Source organism: Scheffersomyces xylosifermentans (genome assembly GCF_036884685.1).
Source record: "Scheffersomyces xylosifermentans strain CBS 12540 chromosome Unknown RJT20scaffold_8, whole genome shotgun sequence".
NCBI classification, from domain to species: Eukaryota; Fungi; Ascomycota; class Pichiomycetes; order Serinales; family Debaryomycetaceae; genus Scheffersomyces; species Scheffersomyces xylosifermentans.
Genome location: NW_027042946.1, coordinates 420,311 through 438,224, shown reverse-complemented (window position 1 = coordinate 438,224; position 17,914 = coordinate 420,311). Strand labels below are relative to the sequence as shown.

Below are 17,914 nucleotides of genomic sequence, written 5' to 3'. Positions count from 1 at the left end.
AAAAAGTATAACAAAATTTATTGAAAAGTAATCAGTTAAGGGTATTGCTTCTATCATCATACATTCAACGAAGTTATAGATAATTGTATGTAACGAAAGAAGGAGTAACAGGCAGCGAAGAGAACACACGAATGAGTGGATGTGGTGAAATGGAGTCAAAAAGTAGAGAATATGTGGATAGTTCAGACCTATTGAGGTACAAGTGAAAATTCATCAGTGTACAGCGGAGAGATAGAAAAGTAGCAAGAAAGTCAGCAATTATCAAGAAAATGGAATGTTTCAGGGAGATTCCAGGGGAGTTATAGCGAAGGAGAAATGTCATAGATGTAATGAGATACTAGTAGAATCCCAAATCAAGCATATGGACATGTTAAAATTCGGCTAATGGGTTTAGTTATAACAAAAATTTCAAATAACCAAATATGAAGGTATCATTCAAACACACTATTATTCCTAAAAAAGGACGCTACTAATGCAATAAAATCCCCAATATATGACTCTCGACAAGGCATCCCACAACTCGATACTTCTCGTGCCAATTCAGTAATTTTTCATCCAGTATACTAACTATTATTTTAGCAAAATGGCTCACGAAAGTGTTTGGTTCTCCCACCCAAGAAAGTTCGGTAAAGGTTCAAGACAATGTCGTCTTTGTTCTTCCCACTCTGGTTTGATCAGAAAGTACGGTATCAACATGTGTCGTCAATGTTTCAGAGAAAAGGCCACTGATATCGGATTCAACAAGTACCGTTAAGTTAGTTCTAACTACAATCTATTAAAAGGCACACCTCGAGGTTTTCATGCTACGATGATGCTCCCAATATATGTGTATAATTAATTTAATGGGATTAATCCAATCTCATCCATTACAAAAACCGCCACGAGAACGGTATTATATATCTAACAAGTGGTTCAATATATTATTAACAGTATCATTGTTGTAGAAGGGATTAATTGTAGAAGAATTTTGAATGAGGACTATTGACGTGCAATTTCGGTGGATTTTGCTTAACCTAATGTCATTAATTAATGCTTTAAACTCGAATTTTCACCTATTCGTGTCTCGCGTATCAGTCTTTCGAAGGATACGTGAATTATTTCTTCTTTCTACAAAGTTTCGAAAATTCTGTTGCTTAATTATGGTTTCGCTCATATAGATCATTTACGCTCAAAATTTAACTCTTTTGCCTACATATCCGGAGAGTATTCCTATTCATCTCCTTCTCTTGTAACCTCCCTACTATCCCCTTTACAGCTATAAAAAAACTACAATGTATCCCATTTAATATCGACATTCAAAATCCATCGCCTCACTAAAGAGACTCTACGGAAATCGAACTTCCTATTGGGAAAATCCGCTCTGGGGAATTAAAATAACTATTTCGTTAGAAATGGCAACGAGTATAACTTGACAGTTTACATTATCTCGTCGTGGCAAATATTCCCGTATTATACTTTTTGATTAAGGAAAGAAACTTAAAACCATCTAAAAAAATTGGGACTTCGGTTCCTTATATATGAAATTTTCAGGGGGTTACCCGCACATCGACCCATCGCTTATAAGCTGCGGGCAGTGTAATAGCTGCAAATTACTCTATCTATAGGTGATAAAGTAGCAGTTTGGGTGTTGTATTAAGTCTAGAGTACTACAGGACTCTAGTGTGGTGTATTTAATCTATTGGACGTGGTAATCATAGAAATTTCCCCAAAACCTGTAGGGATTGCTGTGTGAAGATGTGAAGATGTGAAGATGGCTATATATAATTAACTATGGAGGTATATGGCAGAGCATAGGGAGGGGGGCACTGTCATAAGCGATCGGCGAAAGTTTCGTCAATATCAATGCGTAGGATAAGTAGCGACCGTAAGAGTCCTATCATGGTGATAAAACTGGCCATACCGACGGGGACCACCGCAAAAACGGCGATGTTGTAGATGTCAAAGAATCGGGCTCTCTTCTGACCGCCCTTCTTCAAGTCAATATTGGAAGTGACAAAATTCTGAACTATGTACAGTAATGTTAAGCAGCATGAAATAAGAATCCAGATGTGTAGACCATATTTGTATCCATCAGCAGAAAAAGTAGATACCAAATACTGCTCCACGGCGATTATCATCGTAGACATAGACAAAACTCTAACGATGGCGGCTGGTGTCAGGTATGTGACAATCCACCGTACGATTAGACCATCTAGGACTGAAAAGGATAAGTATGCAGATACAATACACCATACTCCAGTGAGAAAGTGCTCCGAAAGCCGTGCACTAGTTATAGATTTCAAGTGTTGGCCCGTTTCTGTAAGAGCGTCATCCAAGTATGGCCCATCGACGAAAGCACGCTTCCATGATTGAACGAATCCAATCAATGGAGGGATCAACGAAACGTCTCGAGAAAGAGCAAGAGCAAAGTGTTGTCTTGCGTTGAGGAATTTGAGACCTAATTGTTTAAGAGATTGTCTCTTCAATTCGGTTTTCCTTGATGCTATATTACTATTATTGTTATTATTGTTGGTATTTCCATTGATATTGTTATTTGATGACGTAGTAGTGGTAGTAGACGATGCAGAATGTGAGATAGGGTATGGCACAACCAATGGCGGTGATGGCTGTTGAGGGGGTATTAATGATACAGAATGAAGCAGCTGTGAATGAATATATGCCAAGGTTTCGGCATCTCCTACGAAAGAACTGTTTCGAGAGATGCTCACTGAGCCAGGAATTATGGGTCCGATGGTGTCATTTTGAACAGGAAATGCTCCGCCTAGAGTGCTACTATTGTTGGTATTGGTACTGTTCTGCCGTTCATGCAATAACTGTGATGTTTCATACGAAGGAACAACCTCGTTGGGATCAAAACCATCATCGGCCACTCCGAAAACAACGCTTCCGTCCATAGATGGAATTCCAATCACTGCCGAAGTCATGGAAGTGCTGATAAAGCCTGGATTATTGGTGCTGGCTGCTACCGAAGTAGAGGTGGCATTCGATGCGATAGTGGGACTGGATCTAGCGGGCTCAGTGTAGTCGTCATCGATCTGGTGGGACTCGAAGTTGTTGGAAAACCGTCTCCGGATAGAGTCCATGAATACCATTGGGGACAGTCTTACTCCCGAGGAGGTGAATGTGTATATATATCCAATGCTGATGTGGTAACTACTGGTGTAGACTTTAGAAGATGGTGATGAATTTTTAGCGAGAAAATACAAAAAACAGATCTCACCAATTAGGCAGAGATGGCGGTAGAACAGCAAGATCTTCGGTAAGTGGGACGAGAATAGGGAGCTGCGACTGGGGAGTAATGTTGAAAGTTAGGGAGATTAATGAGACCAAAATGGGGGTGTAGTGCGGTAGGAAAAGGATCTCTTTGAGCTCTATTAGTGAGGGAAAGGGGGGGTGAATGACAGGCAGGGTAATGAGAGTTTTAGGTTTGTTTCAGTGGGAGGGGGGTGTTTACTATCCCTGAAGGGGTTCAGTGGGAGTAGATGAGGTGTTGGATGGGGGTAGTGGTGGTAGTGTTGGTAGCAGTAGTTTAGCCAGTTTGCGATATCTGAGATATTTGTGATATTTGTGATGTTTATGATCTCTGATTGTAAATAGCGACTGTTCTGTGGTTATTTTAGCGACACTCTGTGTAAATCAGCGACTGTCTTTCTGTTAAATTAAGTGTGCGAGTATTTCTACTTAGCGAGAACAGCGCCTTAGAAAAGAACCCACAGTGATAAGTGTAATCACAGTGATCACAGTAATCAAGGAAGTGAGAATTTATTATAACAATAATAATAATAATAATAATAATAATATTAATGGTTCTAATAAAATTAGTGAGACCTTAGAGACATTATATACCACCATACTACACCAATATACATAGAACTAATGATCCTCTTTTTTTCAACTCTACGCCATATCTACAATCTACAGATGTGTACATGTGTATGTGCATGTGTATGTTTAACTCGAGGCAAACTTTCCTTATTGAGCATTCCAAAGATACAAACCTTCTTATTTAAGGTTTGGAGAACAATCGTTATCTCCCCAAAGGCTTGTGAAAGTGACACTCCGATGATCGTGAGAGCTCTCGCTAAGACTCCAGGGGCACATTTATGCGGCGGTACGGGAGTTTTCTCGCTGTGGTAGTGGTTAAGTAACAAATAGGGACTCCAAAACAAGAGAAGGGGCTACCAGGTGAAAAATCACACATTAGTGTTGTGTGATTTAGTATGGTGTTGGAAATCAGTCGTTTGCTAGACTTAGTACTTGACTACGTTCTTATTTGTTATTTGTTAATTAGCACGAATGTAGAGTATTCTAACAGGTATAGGTGGCTCTACTCGTTGTCTCCGTTATTTTTGACTTTCTTTTCCTACATCTTGCCCCAGTTTGTAGTACTTGCCCCAGCTTGTAATAGTGGGGTGCTCGCCTAACTTCTACCGTCTGTACTTCGTAACTGAAACTTAACACAGCTATTGAATGACTGACTAATTGGTTACCTACTCTATTCTCTCACTTACCATCGTTGGTCACTACCACCGTTGGCAGTTGACTACACACTATCACTTTGCATCTTTATCGACAATTTCCATGCATTCGGGATATAAGCAATTAAAAAACCAAGGTATCGATAATATTATAAACATTATGTAGTAAGATGCAACTGATTAGAGATATCATGTCCGCATAAGCAGCCACTAGTACAGCACCACCATCGATTAGATGGCCTCTAATTGCTGACTGATCTCGTCCAACTCGGCTTGGGCCGCGTTGTGCTTCTCGGTCAACTCTTCGAACTTCCTCTCGAAGTCCTCCTTCTCCTGCTCTAATGAGGCAACCTTTCTCTCCAATTGCTCGGCCTTGATGTCGGTTTCTCTCAACTTTTCGGTGGTCTCCTTCAAGTTCCTGTCGGCTTCCTCCAACTCCTCTTCCAAGACCTGGTTCTTCTTGGTGTAGTTCTCGTTGGTGGTCTTCAAGGAATGCGATTCATCAGCAGTGTGCTTGATTTGCTCCAAGTCGGCCTCCAACTTTTCAACCTGTTCCTCAAGAACCTGGTTCTTTCTGGTCAAAGACTGGATCTGGTGGTCCTTCTCCAAGTTCTCTTGTTCCAATTCCTTGATACGGTCGGCCAACTCATCCGACTTCTCTTGCCACTTTTCGGCGTCCAACTTCAAGTTGTTGATTTTCTACAATGTTAGTGGTGATCTTTGGCTATAGTCAATGCAATCACTTGGGAAATGGCCGTTTACATCCCTTCCGCTGTTTTCCAGCGAGCCGCCACTGGTACACCCTTGTCAAAATCAAAGTATCGTGGTCTTTTGAACACGCCTCCTTTCCATGCGATCGTGACAGCTCACACCCAATGGCGGCTGATCCATTGACCCATTGGTCCGATTTCTGGTATACGTACTTCCTTAAGCTTGTCCATTGTGATTGATTGATCCCGGTATGTGCTAGTAAGTAACTGTTTGAAAACAAGATAACTGACGTGTTCTAGTGCAAAGAAAAACCTCTCAATCGTGTGTTGTAAATTTATTTACTGCCAATTTGACATTTGGCGGTGTTTACTTTTTCGGCTGATCCAAAGAGTGAGGATTCGTCAGTGAAGAGAGGGAGGTGGGAGGAGGTAAGTGTACAGGATGTTGGGCGGGGGTATTGCGGTTGGGGTGTGGTAGTTGGGCGTGGGATCAGAGAAGAGTGAGGAGGGTGAGGTAGACGATGTAGAAAAGAGTGAGAGAGAAAGTGAGACAAAATGAGACAAAATGAGGGAAAGTGAGACAAAATGAGAAAGGGAGAGAGGGCGAGTGTGGGAATAACAGTGAGAGAGATACGCAGTAGCCGAGAGAAGAGAGAATAATAATAATAATGAAGATACACACACACAGAGAAAGAGAGGGAGAGAGAGACACAGAGAGGCACGGAAAGAAAGAAAGAAAGAAACTAGTGAAGTCGAACTGGTGAAGAGGAACTGGTGAGTAGGTACTAACAGGTGGAGCTGGTTATCTAGAGAGACCTAACGATTGGTTCTATTAGAATCCTAGTAGAATTCTATTTGACTCTATTAGAATGTTGTGTGTTTTTGATTTCTAGTGATCCTACTGACTCTCTCTCTCTCTCACTCTTACCACTTTTAAATCTCCACAGAAATCCCTACAAAGAAGAGCGTGTCGGTAGATACGATTTTCTAGAATTTCCTACAGAAAGTTAATTTATTTGTTGGTGAGACACTGCGTAGAAACTGCGTAATAATAACTCTCTCTCTGTCTCTTTGTACCATGATAGTTAAGGATAATATTTAATAAGTGCCATGTAGTTAACATTGAATATGTTCGCGTTGTAGGCTGAATGTTATATGTTGTAGACTGGGAAGGTAGCTAAGTTATATGACATATGTAATATGCTGTATGTTACATGTTACATGTTGCACGTTGTATGTTATTATCTCTTATCTTACTTGTTATATGTTATATGTCATACTGTATGTCATATGTTCTACAACGACATAAAAACTGGTATGATTTTAAGTAAACTTCGTCTGATACATGTGAGTGGGGTTCTATAACAGTTAACAATTTAAACTACCAACCACAATCCATGTCGATTTGAACGTCGGCATTCACAATGAGAATAGACTTTCGTCTCGTCAAATTTAAGCCATTCCGTTCGCTGGGAGTATCCATTCGTAGTGTCGAAATATCCGAACCCAAGCCCGTTTTCCCCATTTTATCCGTTTGTAGCCATTTTATCACTCCTGGCTCTCATATGCCTATTTTCTTACCCTCCTCATATGTGTCTGGGTATCCTCTCTTTGCCCATATCCAACTCTGAATCTCCTGTTCGTTCCCATTTTCACCTTTCTGGGAAGAACGAGGTACCCCACAAACCTAAACTTCCAAATCAGCCAGAAATTTCACCAAAAATTCTCAATACTCGTCTGAAATGCTCTCAACGCGTCCTCTACCACGTCTCTCAATCGGTCTAGTCCTCTTTCTATTTCGTCTTATACCTATCTCTTCAACATAGGTCTTACATATTCCATGGCCGCTGCCAAGTACACTACCCCGTTCATGTGCAACTCCCCGATTGGGAAGTTTTTACGATACCAGTCTCCATGCAGGCAAGCCAGCCCAATCGATTTTTCACAGCCAGCCATCTTTTGAATTGCTGCAAGTGATCCAATCATCCCCTACATCACATTACATGGTTGCGAATTGAAGGATGAAAGGGGGGGCATCTTTGGAATGTATGTTGTCAGTGGGATCGGTGACGAGTGATTTGACGAGTTGACGAGAACCCGTTTTGGTTTTTTTCCCCTGTATTTTTGATAGTCTGTTCTTTTCTCCTTTGCTCTGAATAGATAAATATAATACCAAACTATTCCTACCAAAAACCGTTGCACATACTATAAAGCTCTTACGGCAGCAACTTCGCCATATCCTACGACGACCTTATATATTTGTAGCATAGCATAGCATAGCATATCATATCTAAAGCAAATGGGCACACTAGTTGACCCCTCATCACTGGGTTCATACTTCTCGGCAGGTGATGCCTTTACAGTATCACCAGTTCAGTCTCGTCTAAGACTACTGAGTACTCCCAGTTTCAACATACCATCAAGAGTATCCAATGACTCGCTATTACTTCCTTTTGACAGAAATCCAAGGTCTGCTTCCAACCCGTTTGAAATGGTGTTTGATCCCCAACCTCGCATGCTTGAGAAGCCACCTTCGAACGATTCCATCTTCGCTTCAAGGACGTCATTAGTAAAAGCATCATATCAAGACATCGACAATGCCATAAATAAAGGTAAAAGGCACCCCAGCGGTATAAATCAACTACACCAGCCTAACATGTCGTCCAAACATCCCATAATTACCATTGTAGATCAATCCTCCCTTCGCCGTAATCATTCCGTCATTTCCAACTCAGCATCATTAAGACATAGAAACACCATCAAAAGTCGGAATAAAATGGTACGAAGGAATGACTTGCCACACGATAAGGAAGATAATAATGGAAAGAAGAAAATCAAGAAGGAGACACACAATCCGCTTAGTTTTCTTTTCCCTGTGAAGAGAAAGACATCGTTAAAATATAATTCATTGCGGCAGAAGACCAAGCCGTTATTCAGCAACAACGAAGAGTTGCAAGCATTCTTAAAGCAATGCAATGCAGACGAAATGATAAGGGATATCATTCCTAGAACTATGAAGACATTTCAGTACAATAAATTGCTAAAAGTTAAGCCAAAACTACAGTTCACTTCCAAACTCTTTGAAATCGATAACAGAAACAACTTTAAGATAGCTCCTATTAATTCAATAACGATTTCAGAGCCAGTTACCAAACCTCCAAAAACTCACACTCGCCAGCTCAGTCATGTTGAATTCAGAGACATTGTCTACCAAAAGTACAAGAATGCAGTATTTGCTAATAAGGTTATGACAGTACCCAAGTTCCAAGACATGTTTCCTTATGACACTTCCTTACTTACTTCAAAGGAAATAAATCAGATCAATAAGAATTTGTTATTTGAAATCTTGATAAGGAGAACAGTGGCTGCGAAAATAGGATACAGATTGCAGCAAAACAATTCAGCTGTCGTAAGTTCCTCAACGTCTTCGTCATATTCTTCAGGTGATTCTTCAGCACCAGACGAAAACCCAAGATCAAGAGCTCCCAAAAACACTCAACAGGAAGAAGACAAGGATTACAAGACTGGAAGTGAATCGGGCGAATCCATAAACACAGAGGAATTGATGCAACATAATGCTTCTCTTTTCTCGGGATTGTTACCCTCTCCACAAATCAGTTATACATCGAATATTTTTGGTAGTATCTACCTACCCACTAACCAAGACTATGATAATTACGGAACAGATAGACCTCCAGCTATTCCTTCTTCTTCCAAAGACTCCAAAAGTGTGAATTCTAGTGGTTTGGATCCCAGAAGTGCCACTCAGAAGTCACCTCCCACCAAGGAGCCAGAAGTCTCATCTCCTCAGCTGTTGTACGTGAATGACTTCAACAAGGCATATAAGAGTAAATACCCGAAGAATTTGGGTAATGTAGAGGAAACTCTCAGCACTTCCAATGTTTACCAATTAAAGCCCATGAACAGGTCCACAGGTACCCTATCGTCCTCCGAAGAGGGCCCAAAATTGGTTGCACCACCAGCCATCTTCCAGGATTCATCTAGCAAGAGCACTAAGAGTAACAAATCCATTCTCACAAAGGAGTCTCGTCGGTCCAAACCTATGGACAAAAGACCTTCCGACTCAACTACGCATACTTCGATATTCCAAAACCTTGAAGATTTATCCAGTGATATTACTTCCTATCTTAACGACAGTAATGAATACCCTAAGGAAGAATCTGCCAAAGAAGCAGTGCCAGTACTAACTCATACACCTCTAATAGCATCAAGTTTTTCGCAGCCAAATGTTTCTCAACAGTCACCAGTAAGAACGTCCCCCAGCCTCATAGAGTCTATTAATAAAGCGGGCCAAGAGACCAAAGATGTTAAGGGCTCACCTCAAACCATTCTACAAAGACTGCCTCATTATGACATTAAGTCCATGAAAGGCTCTATATCAGTAGCCGGATCTCATCAAAATACAGCATTATCTAGTACCCCTACCAATCTGATAGTTCAAACCCTGGAGGAACTCGACAGGATCGATGAACGACCAATATCACCTTCAAAGTCTGCTAAAAGCAGTGATTATTATACCAATAATCCTAATTTGGTCATTGCCAGACAGGACAGTAACTCAACAAGATCAATGATAAGCTCCCATGCAAGGGACCATAGTTTAACTGGCACAGTTAAAACAGACTATTTGATATGGCATAAATCAAACCACTAATGGGTGACACACTCCTACGATACATTATATATTTGCAGTATAGATTAGTCAATTAGTAGTAATTATACATGGAGAAAGTAGAAGAAAGAGGCAGGCTGTCCCAATTCATTATTGTACACTATTTGTAGGGACTCTTCAAGATTTCTCGTATGCCACATAAAACACTCTATTGGTACAGAATTGAATTTTGTCGTTGTTTTAGTCACATAATTTTGTTGCTACTAGTTCAGTAGTTGTTTATACAAATACCTGATGAAGCCAATGGAGCGATGTTGCTCTCCTCTTTACTAGTTGTATACCATAGGAAGCATAAATTCCCTGATTCTTTTTGCTGTCTCTTCATCTGGCAACTCCTCTGATAAGCCTGAATTATTGCGTGTCTGATAGTAAGATTGGTCCAATACATTTAACATGAACAATGGGATCTTTCCGTCTCTTACACCCTCACAAACCGATAGCACATCTTCCACTCCGATGTGGCCAGACTCGTGCAAATTTATAAGCTTGTTAAACCACTTACGGTCCTTAATATAATATGGGGTGTTGTCTCTTCCTCCATTGGTCACTGGAGGCGAGTTTATAGCAGCAATCGCGGCACTAGCCAATGCATTTTCGAAATCGATCGCATTTGGAGTATCCTGCAACGCTCTATTACGCTTCAATGCTGGATCTACAGAATCCTCATCTTGAGTAGGATGCTGTGATGAAACGTCGGTATCGGCACCGTCTGTTGCAATTGACGCCAAGGTCTTGGAAAATGGTAGACTGATATCAGAATTGCTTGTTTCTGAATGTGATCGCTTTTTGGCCTTGTTAACGAGGTTCTGGTTTGGTATGGTAGTCAATTTTCCAGCCTTGGCTGGTACCAAAGGCTTGAAGTATTCCAAACTTCCTTCATGGTAGTCAAATTTGGGAATTTCGCTATATATATCGCCCAATCCTTCGGCGTATTTGCTGTCGAGTCTAATCAACAAGGGAAGTACTTCATTGTGGTATACAGACATGTACTTCAAGTTATCACTTAAAAAGAAATCATTCACAATCAAATTTCCCTTATTGAATGCACTCAATGAAGGTAATGATAAAGACTCACTGTACAATAACGATTTAACCTGTCTTTCGTCCAAAATTAAAGAACCCGTAGAGTTATCGATAATTTGGAAACGGCCCAAATCAGGATTCCATCTGTACGAATATCCTGCTGCAGCCGGGTTATTCTTCTGGTGAAGCATTAGCACATACCATATTTTGTACCTGTGGTGGTTTACGTTCATCAAATGCTGCTGACAACTATACTTGGTATACGTCGAATAAACGGTTTCCGGGTTTGCAGTACGCAATTGGCCCGTAACGTAGGCCCATGCCTTCTTTGTCATCTCCGCTTCAGCTCCCTTAGGATAACTATGAACCACATCCGAAAGGAGTTTAATAAGAAACTGATCCATCTTAGGAGTCCATCTACGGTACTTGGAGTCACGTGACTTGAGGTCGTACTCTGTCAATTCGGGGAAAGACTCTGATTCCTTCTGTATTTGCTGGTGTTGTTGAGCCTGGGGATGGAAGCTATGCTGTTGGTGGTGTTGGAGATGTTGGTGCTGGTTCTGGCGCTGGTGCTGTTGTTGCTGCTGCATTTGCAGCTGTTGTTGAGAGTGTTGTTGATGATGTTGATGGGGGTTTTGAAGAGGGTTCTGTTGGAGGGAGTTCTGCAGATGGTGATGGCGACCACCTTGCAGTTGCTGCTGTTGCTGTTGCAGCTGATGAACTTGCTGCTGGTGTTGTTGTTGCATAAGCAATTGGTGTTGGTGATGATCGTCATTGTGCTGCTGATGGTGTTGATGATGGTGCTGTGCGGACTGGTTGGCGATTCTTAGCGCCTCAGCCGCTTGCTGTTGGTCCACTTGGGCCTGCATTGACTTCCGGAGGCTTTCCTGGGTCGACATGTACCGTACTGGTGGAAAGAACTCGTCACTTACGTCTTTCTGGAGAGGTTGTGAAAAATGATAGGTAAATAAAACGACAGAAACTGGAAACAGGGTTGTTACACTTTTAAAACCCTCAAAAAAGATTTTACATGTTGGTGGCGGGTGTGTGTGCAGGAGATACTAGAGGTGATGGAGCCTTTTTTGGGGGGAGAGAGGGAATATGGTGTGGTGTGCAGGGGATAGAATGGAATGGAATGGGAGGGCAGGTGTTGGAGAAGGGGGTAGCAAAAAGGTGGTTTTGTAGTGATTTATGGGAAGAAAATTGGATAGTAGTATTTGTGGGGGTTTTTAGAAGAGATTTATCAATTTAGATTTTGAAAATGTCATTTGACGGTGGAAATTGATGGGGGTTCAGTGAGTGAATGGTGCTGTTCTGTTCTGTTCTGTTCTGTTCTCTATCTGTCTCACTAAGAACTAAGGACAGACTAGTTATGTAGGTTCCTGTGTCCAAGACAAGAGTAAAATTAATCTATGTGCCGTTCTGCTTGTTTAAGTGAGGAGTAAATGTGCAGGTGCCCATAGCCTGAACTCATCTTATATATGTATTATTGATATTATTATTAATACTATTTTTTTTTATACATCTTGATGAACTAACTACGAGACATGAATATTTGAAGATACGTTAGAGCAAATTCTATTTTTTTGGGGTAGAGGAGTTTCTAGAAATACTAGTATCCACTTAGAGTATGGTGTACCACCTATACACCTTTTAGTAGTAGGTGCCAGCCTCGTGTCTCCCTGCAGGAAAACCGTTGTTATCTGAGTATGATCTATCTAGTACTGTATTGGGATTGTTGCAGGTTTTGAACATGGCTATAGTAGAATTTGTTCTTGTGCTTTTAGTATGAGGACTCTAGTGCTAAAGTGTGGCGATTACTCTACAAAATTAAAAAATCTTTGTCCGATCGTTTTGGATTATACTAATTTCTACCTAATCTGCTGCTCGAAGCCCGTCTCGTAATATTCTTCTCTTCATGACCACTCGGGGCAGTGGCTCCATGTCCAAAGTAATCCTTCTTGTTATCAGCAAAACTTGAAGCATGGCTAATTAACCGCTCATTCTTAGAGTTGTTGTTCGTAAGGTTTCCGTTGCTGTTTCCGTTGCTGACGGTGGAGGAATCGTTCTCACCATAGTCCTTCAATTTGCGGCCAAGGTTGTATTCTTCGTGTCTATCCTGTACCTTTGAGAACGTATCCAACATCTCGTAAATCCTCTTTCTTTTGATGGACAATTGGTTGCTGGTCCCACCTGATGCATTTGTAGGCCCAGGAGTTGCTACTGGGGTGGCCAAAGGAGGAATTCCTGAAGCTAATGTATTGGAAGCATTAACATGAGAAATTGAGCCAAGGCGGTTCTTTAGCGTAGTGAATGTTGAAGATTGTGGCAAAATCATCAATAACCCGTACAATGTTTTATACAAGTAAGGGTGTTTTTCAGGTTCGAGTAATTGCAACCTCAACTTTAAGAAAATGGGAGATTCAAGTAATTGCACGAGAATATCCACCTGTGTCAATAATTGAAAATTAACTTCCAGGTCGGATAAACTCTTAATTATGAGATATGCTAATTCATAGTTTGAAGTGAGTAAACATAATGAAAGTGCACTTGGAGTATTATGACACCAACTCTTAAACAAAGTTGCAAAAAGCGACCAGTCCTCAAGTTTGTATACATCAAGATTCTTCAACTTCTTTCTAAATCCCGATAACTCTTGGGTGGTCAATAAAATGTTATTCAAGGTGACAATCATCATATTCAAAAAATCGAAGTCTTCTATAGTCAAGAATACTTCTGAAAGAGTCTTATAAATCTTCTCAGAATTTAAAGTAACACACAATTTGCGGACAATGAATTCTATTTTAATTCTGGAAGCCCACGATGGGTCCGATGCTTTTTCACCCTCTTGTTGAAACAACTTGACCAACTTGATCATAAAGTCTTTGAAAAACTCTTGATTAGATTCCGATATCTTGGATAATAATTGCAAAACTTTTAATATCACATCATTACTAGTGTTTGTCGATGACTTAAGAAGATCTGTAAGGTCGAAATTATGTTCACTTTCTCCAATGAACTTGAAGAAACCATCGGAGTATTTTGAGTACAAGAAAATCAACCACTCTAATGATGTGATCCTTGTAAGTTCATTGGTAGATGTTAGGTATTCTTTAATAACCGTGTCTAATGTAACCGGCAACTGGTATTCTATAAATTCATCATAAACTTCTTTATTCAATCCATGAATGACATTTTCGTTTATGCTCTCAATATTCTCGTCGTCTACAGCGTCAGCACTGCTTTCTTTGATCTTGATCAAGAATTTTTGCAATGCAAGATTGAAGTTCAAGAATGAGTTCCTCAAATCGAAGTTCTTTTTCTGATCTGTAATCGAAATGTTCTTCATCATTATTGATACACAGTCTGGTAAATATTTAAGAAAGCCTATTGGGGAGATCTCCAAAATTTCCTGTAACCACTTCAATACGATGAATTGGATTTCCAAATAGATTTCGTGAGTTTCATTTGAAAGGTTATTAATTTTTACGTCTTTCTTATCTGTTGTGACTCTAACAAACGAAAGTAAGATATCAATTATCTTTGGGTAGTCAATGAAGATATCTTGGCCATTAAGGAAAATTTCTCCTTCGGTAGTATCGTTTCCTTCTTCGTGTTGAGAAGATTCGAGCTCCTCTGCTGGTGCTATCTTGTGGACGATGGTAGTACTATCTGACTTTATAGAATGGTTATCGTTCTCCGAAGAATGTAACTTAATATCCTTGATTTCATCTTCCAACGCCTTCTCTTCGCTCTGCGATTTGCTGGCCACCTCAGCTTTAGCAGCCGCTTCTGCTTCTGCTTCCGCGGCTGCCTTTTCCAATAGCTTCTTCTTCTTCTCCTTAACTAGTTGTTTCCTTTTCACCTCAAATTTCACCTTTGAGATCGCTTTAATTTCCTTCAAGAAAATATTCAAGATATTCACAGTCTCCAAACGTACATCTGGTGGAGAGCTGTTCATAAGGAATTTTATCAACGGCTCCAAGAAGTTAGGCAAAAAGGTAATCAATTCCAACGAAGGAATGTCATCAAAAAGTTCTAACCAACTAAGTAAGAACTTCTTTGCAAATGGGTCAATCGTATACATTCTCTCCAATAATGTGGGAACAAATTTGGGCAATGAGAATGCCTTCTGGGTGTCTTGAACTTGATTTACTTGGATTGCCACGCCATTTGCGTCAACTAAATGTGATTGGATATCAATAGAGACTTCTTGCTGTTGCAAAATCGATACATAATTGGTCGATTTTGCACTCACGATGTCTTTGATCAAACGATCAAGGATATCAGCAGCATTCTTCACCGAACTCTCGCTATCTGTCACCAAGATGCACAAAATGTCAAATACCTCGTTAAAGTAAAGCAAGATTTCTCCTCTGGCAATCTTGGCGATGTTATACAACGATTCACAAGCATAGTAACGGACTCTGGCGTCGGTATCTCTGAAAGTAGCGAAGATGGGCTTAATGATCTCCTCTAAGAAGTATGCAATTGCAAACGAACCGAGGGCCACAGAAACACTTCCCAAAGCGGTGATGGCACCCATTTTGGCGGAGTTTGTTCCTCCGTTGGTTAACTCGGTCAATTCATTGATTATTCGGTAGATTGTCTGACTGTCGTTGTTGGCGAGTGCCGCTTTGGTGAGAGTCTCGATCTGATAAGCGGTTGCTTTACGTTTCTCATAGATATGGTTGGAGAGATCCTTGACCAAGGACTGCTCCAAGACCTTGGAATCGCCCATTGTTTCGAGTTATAAGGTTTTAATGACACGATGTCGAATTTCCATACACGATACAACGACTATGCTGTATTCTTCACCTGGATCTCTTGTCTAATCAGTAGTAGTTGATATAGTTAATAGCGGCTCCTAACTAGTGATTTGCCAGACTGAAAATTAACTGTGAGGAAGCATAGACAGAATTTACAGGTTTGCTGATAGAAACGCGCGCATAAATTCGGTTGAGTGGGAAAGTGACAGTGAGAAGACTGTGAAAGAGACAGTGAGAAAGAGACAGTGAGAGATGACAGTGAGAGATGACAGTGAGAGAGAAGTAAAAGTGTGAGAGAAGAAAAGTGAAGTCACGTGGATGATTTGAGGGAAGGGAAGGGAAGGGAAGAATGGGGAATTGAAGTGGTAGGGAATTGTACAGGATTGGTACAGTTGGTACAAGTACAGGAGTACCAGTTTTGGTGCTTATTTCTGTGAGGACTGTTAGTAGTTTGCACCCAAAGGTGAGAAGACGGCGTGGTTCATAATCATGGAGGAATCCCTTTTGGTTTTAATTAGCGGTAGTGTTAGTGGTAGGGGTATAAGGGTGACTTGTGTGTCCGGAAATTAAAGATTGCTTTTGCATAAACACGGAAATAAAACAAGATAAAGTCCAGTTTTATTCCAGTTTTTCATCGGAGGACTCTTTGTGGGATGGTTGTCTCTATCACTTTGGCAACTTGGAACATATCAGCTCTAAGCATGCATCAGAAATTACATATAAGCCATGCTAGTATGAAGGAGCCGGTGTGTTTCTCCCCGAGGAAAGTGTCAAGTTAGGTCTAATGAACCAGGACATCGATACCTGATTGCTAAGTTCTTCTATTCGTTTCAATTCAGAATTTCGACTTAAATTGTCTTTCTCCAGGCTGCGTGCTGAATATCCTCATTGAGCCTTTGGAATATCAAGGCGAACCATTTGAAGCACACAAAATACGTATTCACAAGTTCATTGGTTGTTTACTGAACTGTTTCCATTGAAACAGGGGCCTGCTGTATTTCGGGAAAGTCATAGACTTTTCCTCTCTTACCTATACTAAAAGGGCCCAACAAAGAGAAAGATACTAAATTTCTCGGGTTTAAAAGAATGATCACAAAATCAATTACTGCAAAATGGTACTTTCACCCGGAGTAAGCACATTATAATGGTATAAAAGGGCTTGCTCCCTAGCACTTTATTATTCACTTTAGATCTTTTGTTCATTACTTTCGCTCTATTATAATGACTACTACAGTATTTGTCTCAGGTGCAAGTGGCTATATTGCTAGCCAAACCGTTGCCGAGCTCATCTCCAGGGGATACGACGTCGTTGGTTCAGTCAGATCGGCTGCAAAGGGAGACCCATTAGTCTCTTATTTTGGGAATAAGTTTAAATACGAAGTTGTTCGTACTTTAGAGCAGGAAGGAGCCTTCAACGAATCTTTGAAAAGACATCCTGAAGTGACTTACTTCTTACACACAGCTTCCCCGGCAGTCTTCGTCGCTGAAGATAACGAGAAGGAAATTCTTCTCCCTGCTATAAATGGTACTAAGTTTCTTTTGCAGTCGATCAAGAATTATGCACCTCAAATAAAGGGTGTTGTAATTACCAGCTCTATGATAGCAATGGTTAGCCCAGAAGATCTTGATAATCCAAAGTTTGCAGGAGGGGAATCATTCTGGTCCGACATTGCCTATGAGGATGGGTTGAAAGACTCCCATGCTGCTTATAGAGTCTCCAAAACATTTGCCGAGAAAGCAGCTTGGGAATTTGTAGAGAAGGAAGGGCCAAATTTCACCCTTACCACCATCAATCCTGCCTTGGTATTTGGCCCACAAGCAAATGATGAATCTGCAAAGGGTACTTTGAATGTTACTGCGGAAATTGTGAGCTCTATTTATAAATTAAATAAGGATGATAAACTTCCCCGTATTGCAGGACCTTTTGCCGATGTGAGAGATGTTGCAAAGGCCCACGTACTTGCTATTGAAAAGGAGGATGCCCAAGGCCAAAGAATCATTGTTTGCGCTCAGAGATTTAATGCCCAGTCTATTTTGAACATTTTGAGGAAGAACTTCCCTGATCTTCAGGATAAATTGCCAGTTGGCAATCCTGCTGACGATGACTTTTCTCCCTACCTTCCATTCAATGACATTAAGTCAAGGGAGATATTGGGATTAGATTACATTAGCCTCGAACAATGTGTCGTGGACTCTATTAATCAGATTAGAAGAGTAAATTAGGATCTGATTTTTTTAACA

The 17,914-nt window shown here is 40.6% G+C and overlaps 7 protein-coding genes across 7 annotated transcripts; 3 read left to right on the top strand and 4 right to left on the bottom strand. All coding sequences in view use genetic code 12, as the record gives it.

Moving 5' to 3' along the window:
• The first annotated feature begins 452 nt into the window (after positions 1–452).
• RJT20DRAFT_63064 (40S ribosomal protein uS14) lies at positions 453–862 on the top strand. Its single transcript, XM_064921018.1, has one exon. It carries the CDS (start codon positions 584–586, stop codon positions 752–754), a length of 171 nt encoding a protein of 56 aa, XP_064771856.1. The 5' UTR covers positions 453–583; the 3' UTR covers positions 755–862.
• Positions 863–1,482: 620 nt separating this feature from the next.
• Positions 1,483–3,354, bottom strand: RJT20DRAFT_63062 (uncharacterized protein). The gene has a single exon (XM_064921017.1). It carries the CDS (start codon positions 3,090–3,092, stop codon positions 1,809–1,811), a length of 1,284 nt encoding a protein of 427 aa, XP_064771855.1. The 5' UTR covers positions 3,093–3,354; the 3' UTR covers positions 1,483–1,808.
• Positions 3,355–4,423: 1,069 nt separating this feature from the next.
• TPM2 (tropomyosin) lies at positions 4,424–5,752 on the bottom strand. The gene is made up of 2 exons (XM_064921016.1): positions 5,402–5,752; positions 4,424–5,177 (listed from the first exon to the last, which is right to left on the bottom strand). The coding sequence occupies exons 1-2, from the start codon at positions 5,417–5,419 to the stop codon at positions 4,710–4,712; spliced, it is 486 nt and encodes a 161-aa protein (XP_064771854.1). The 5' UTR covers positions 5,420–5,752; the 3' UTR covers positions 4,424–4,709.
• Positions 5,753–7,331: 1,579 nt separating this feature from the next.
• On the top strand, positions 7,332–10,007 carry RJT20DRAFT_63041 (uncharacterized protein). Its single transcript, XM_064921015.1, has one exon. It carries the CDS (start codon positions 7,488–7,490, stop codon positions 9,861–9,863), a length of 2,376 nt encoding a protein of 791 aa, XP_064771853.1. The 5' UTR covers positions 7,332–7,487; the 3' UTR covers positions 9,864–10,007.
• On the bottom strand, positions 9,908–11,862 carry RJT20DRAFT_131183 (uncharacterized protein). The gene has a single exon (XM_064917945.1). It carries the CDS (start codon positions 11,801–11,803, stop codon positions 10,151–10,153), a length of 1,653 nt encoding a protein of 550 aa, XP_064771852.1. The 5' UTR covers positions 11,804–11,862; the 3' UTR covers positions 9,908–10,150.
• Positions 11,863–12,435: 573 nt separating this feature from the next.
• RJT20DRAFT_131181 (uncharacterized protein) lies at positions 12,436–15,869 on the bottom strand. Its single transcript, XM_064917944.1, has one exon. The coding sequence runs from the start codon at positions 15,643–15,645 to the stop codon at positions 12,769–12,771; it is 2,877 nt and encodes a 958-aa protein (XP_064771851.1). The 5' UTR covers positions 15,646–15,869; the 3' UTR covers positions 12,436–12,768.
• Positions 15,870–16,894: 1,025 nt separating this feature from the next.
• Positions 16,895–17,896, top strand: RJT20DRAFT_100731 (protein induced by osmotic stress; the record flags this gene model as incomplete). Its single annotated transcript, XM_064915640.1, has 1 exon — positions 16,895–17,896. One exon carries the CDS (start codon positions 16,895–16,897, stop codon positions 17,894–17,896), a length of 1,002 nt encoding a protein of 333 aa, XP_064771850.1.
• Between the last annotated feature and the right edge of the window lie 18 nt (positions 17,897–17,914).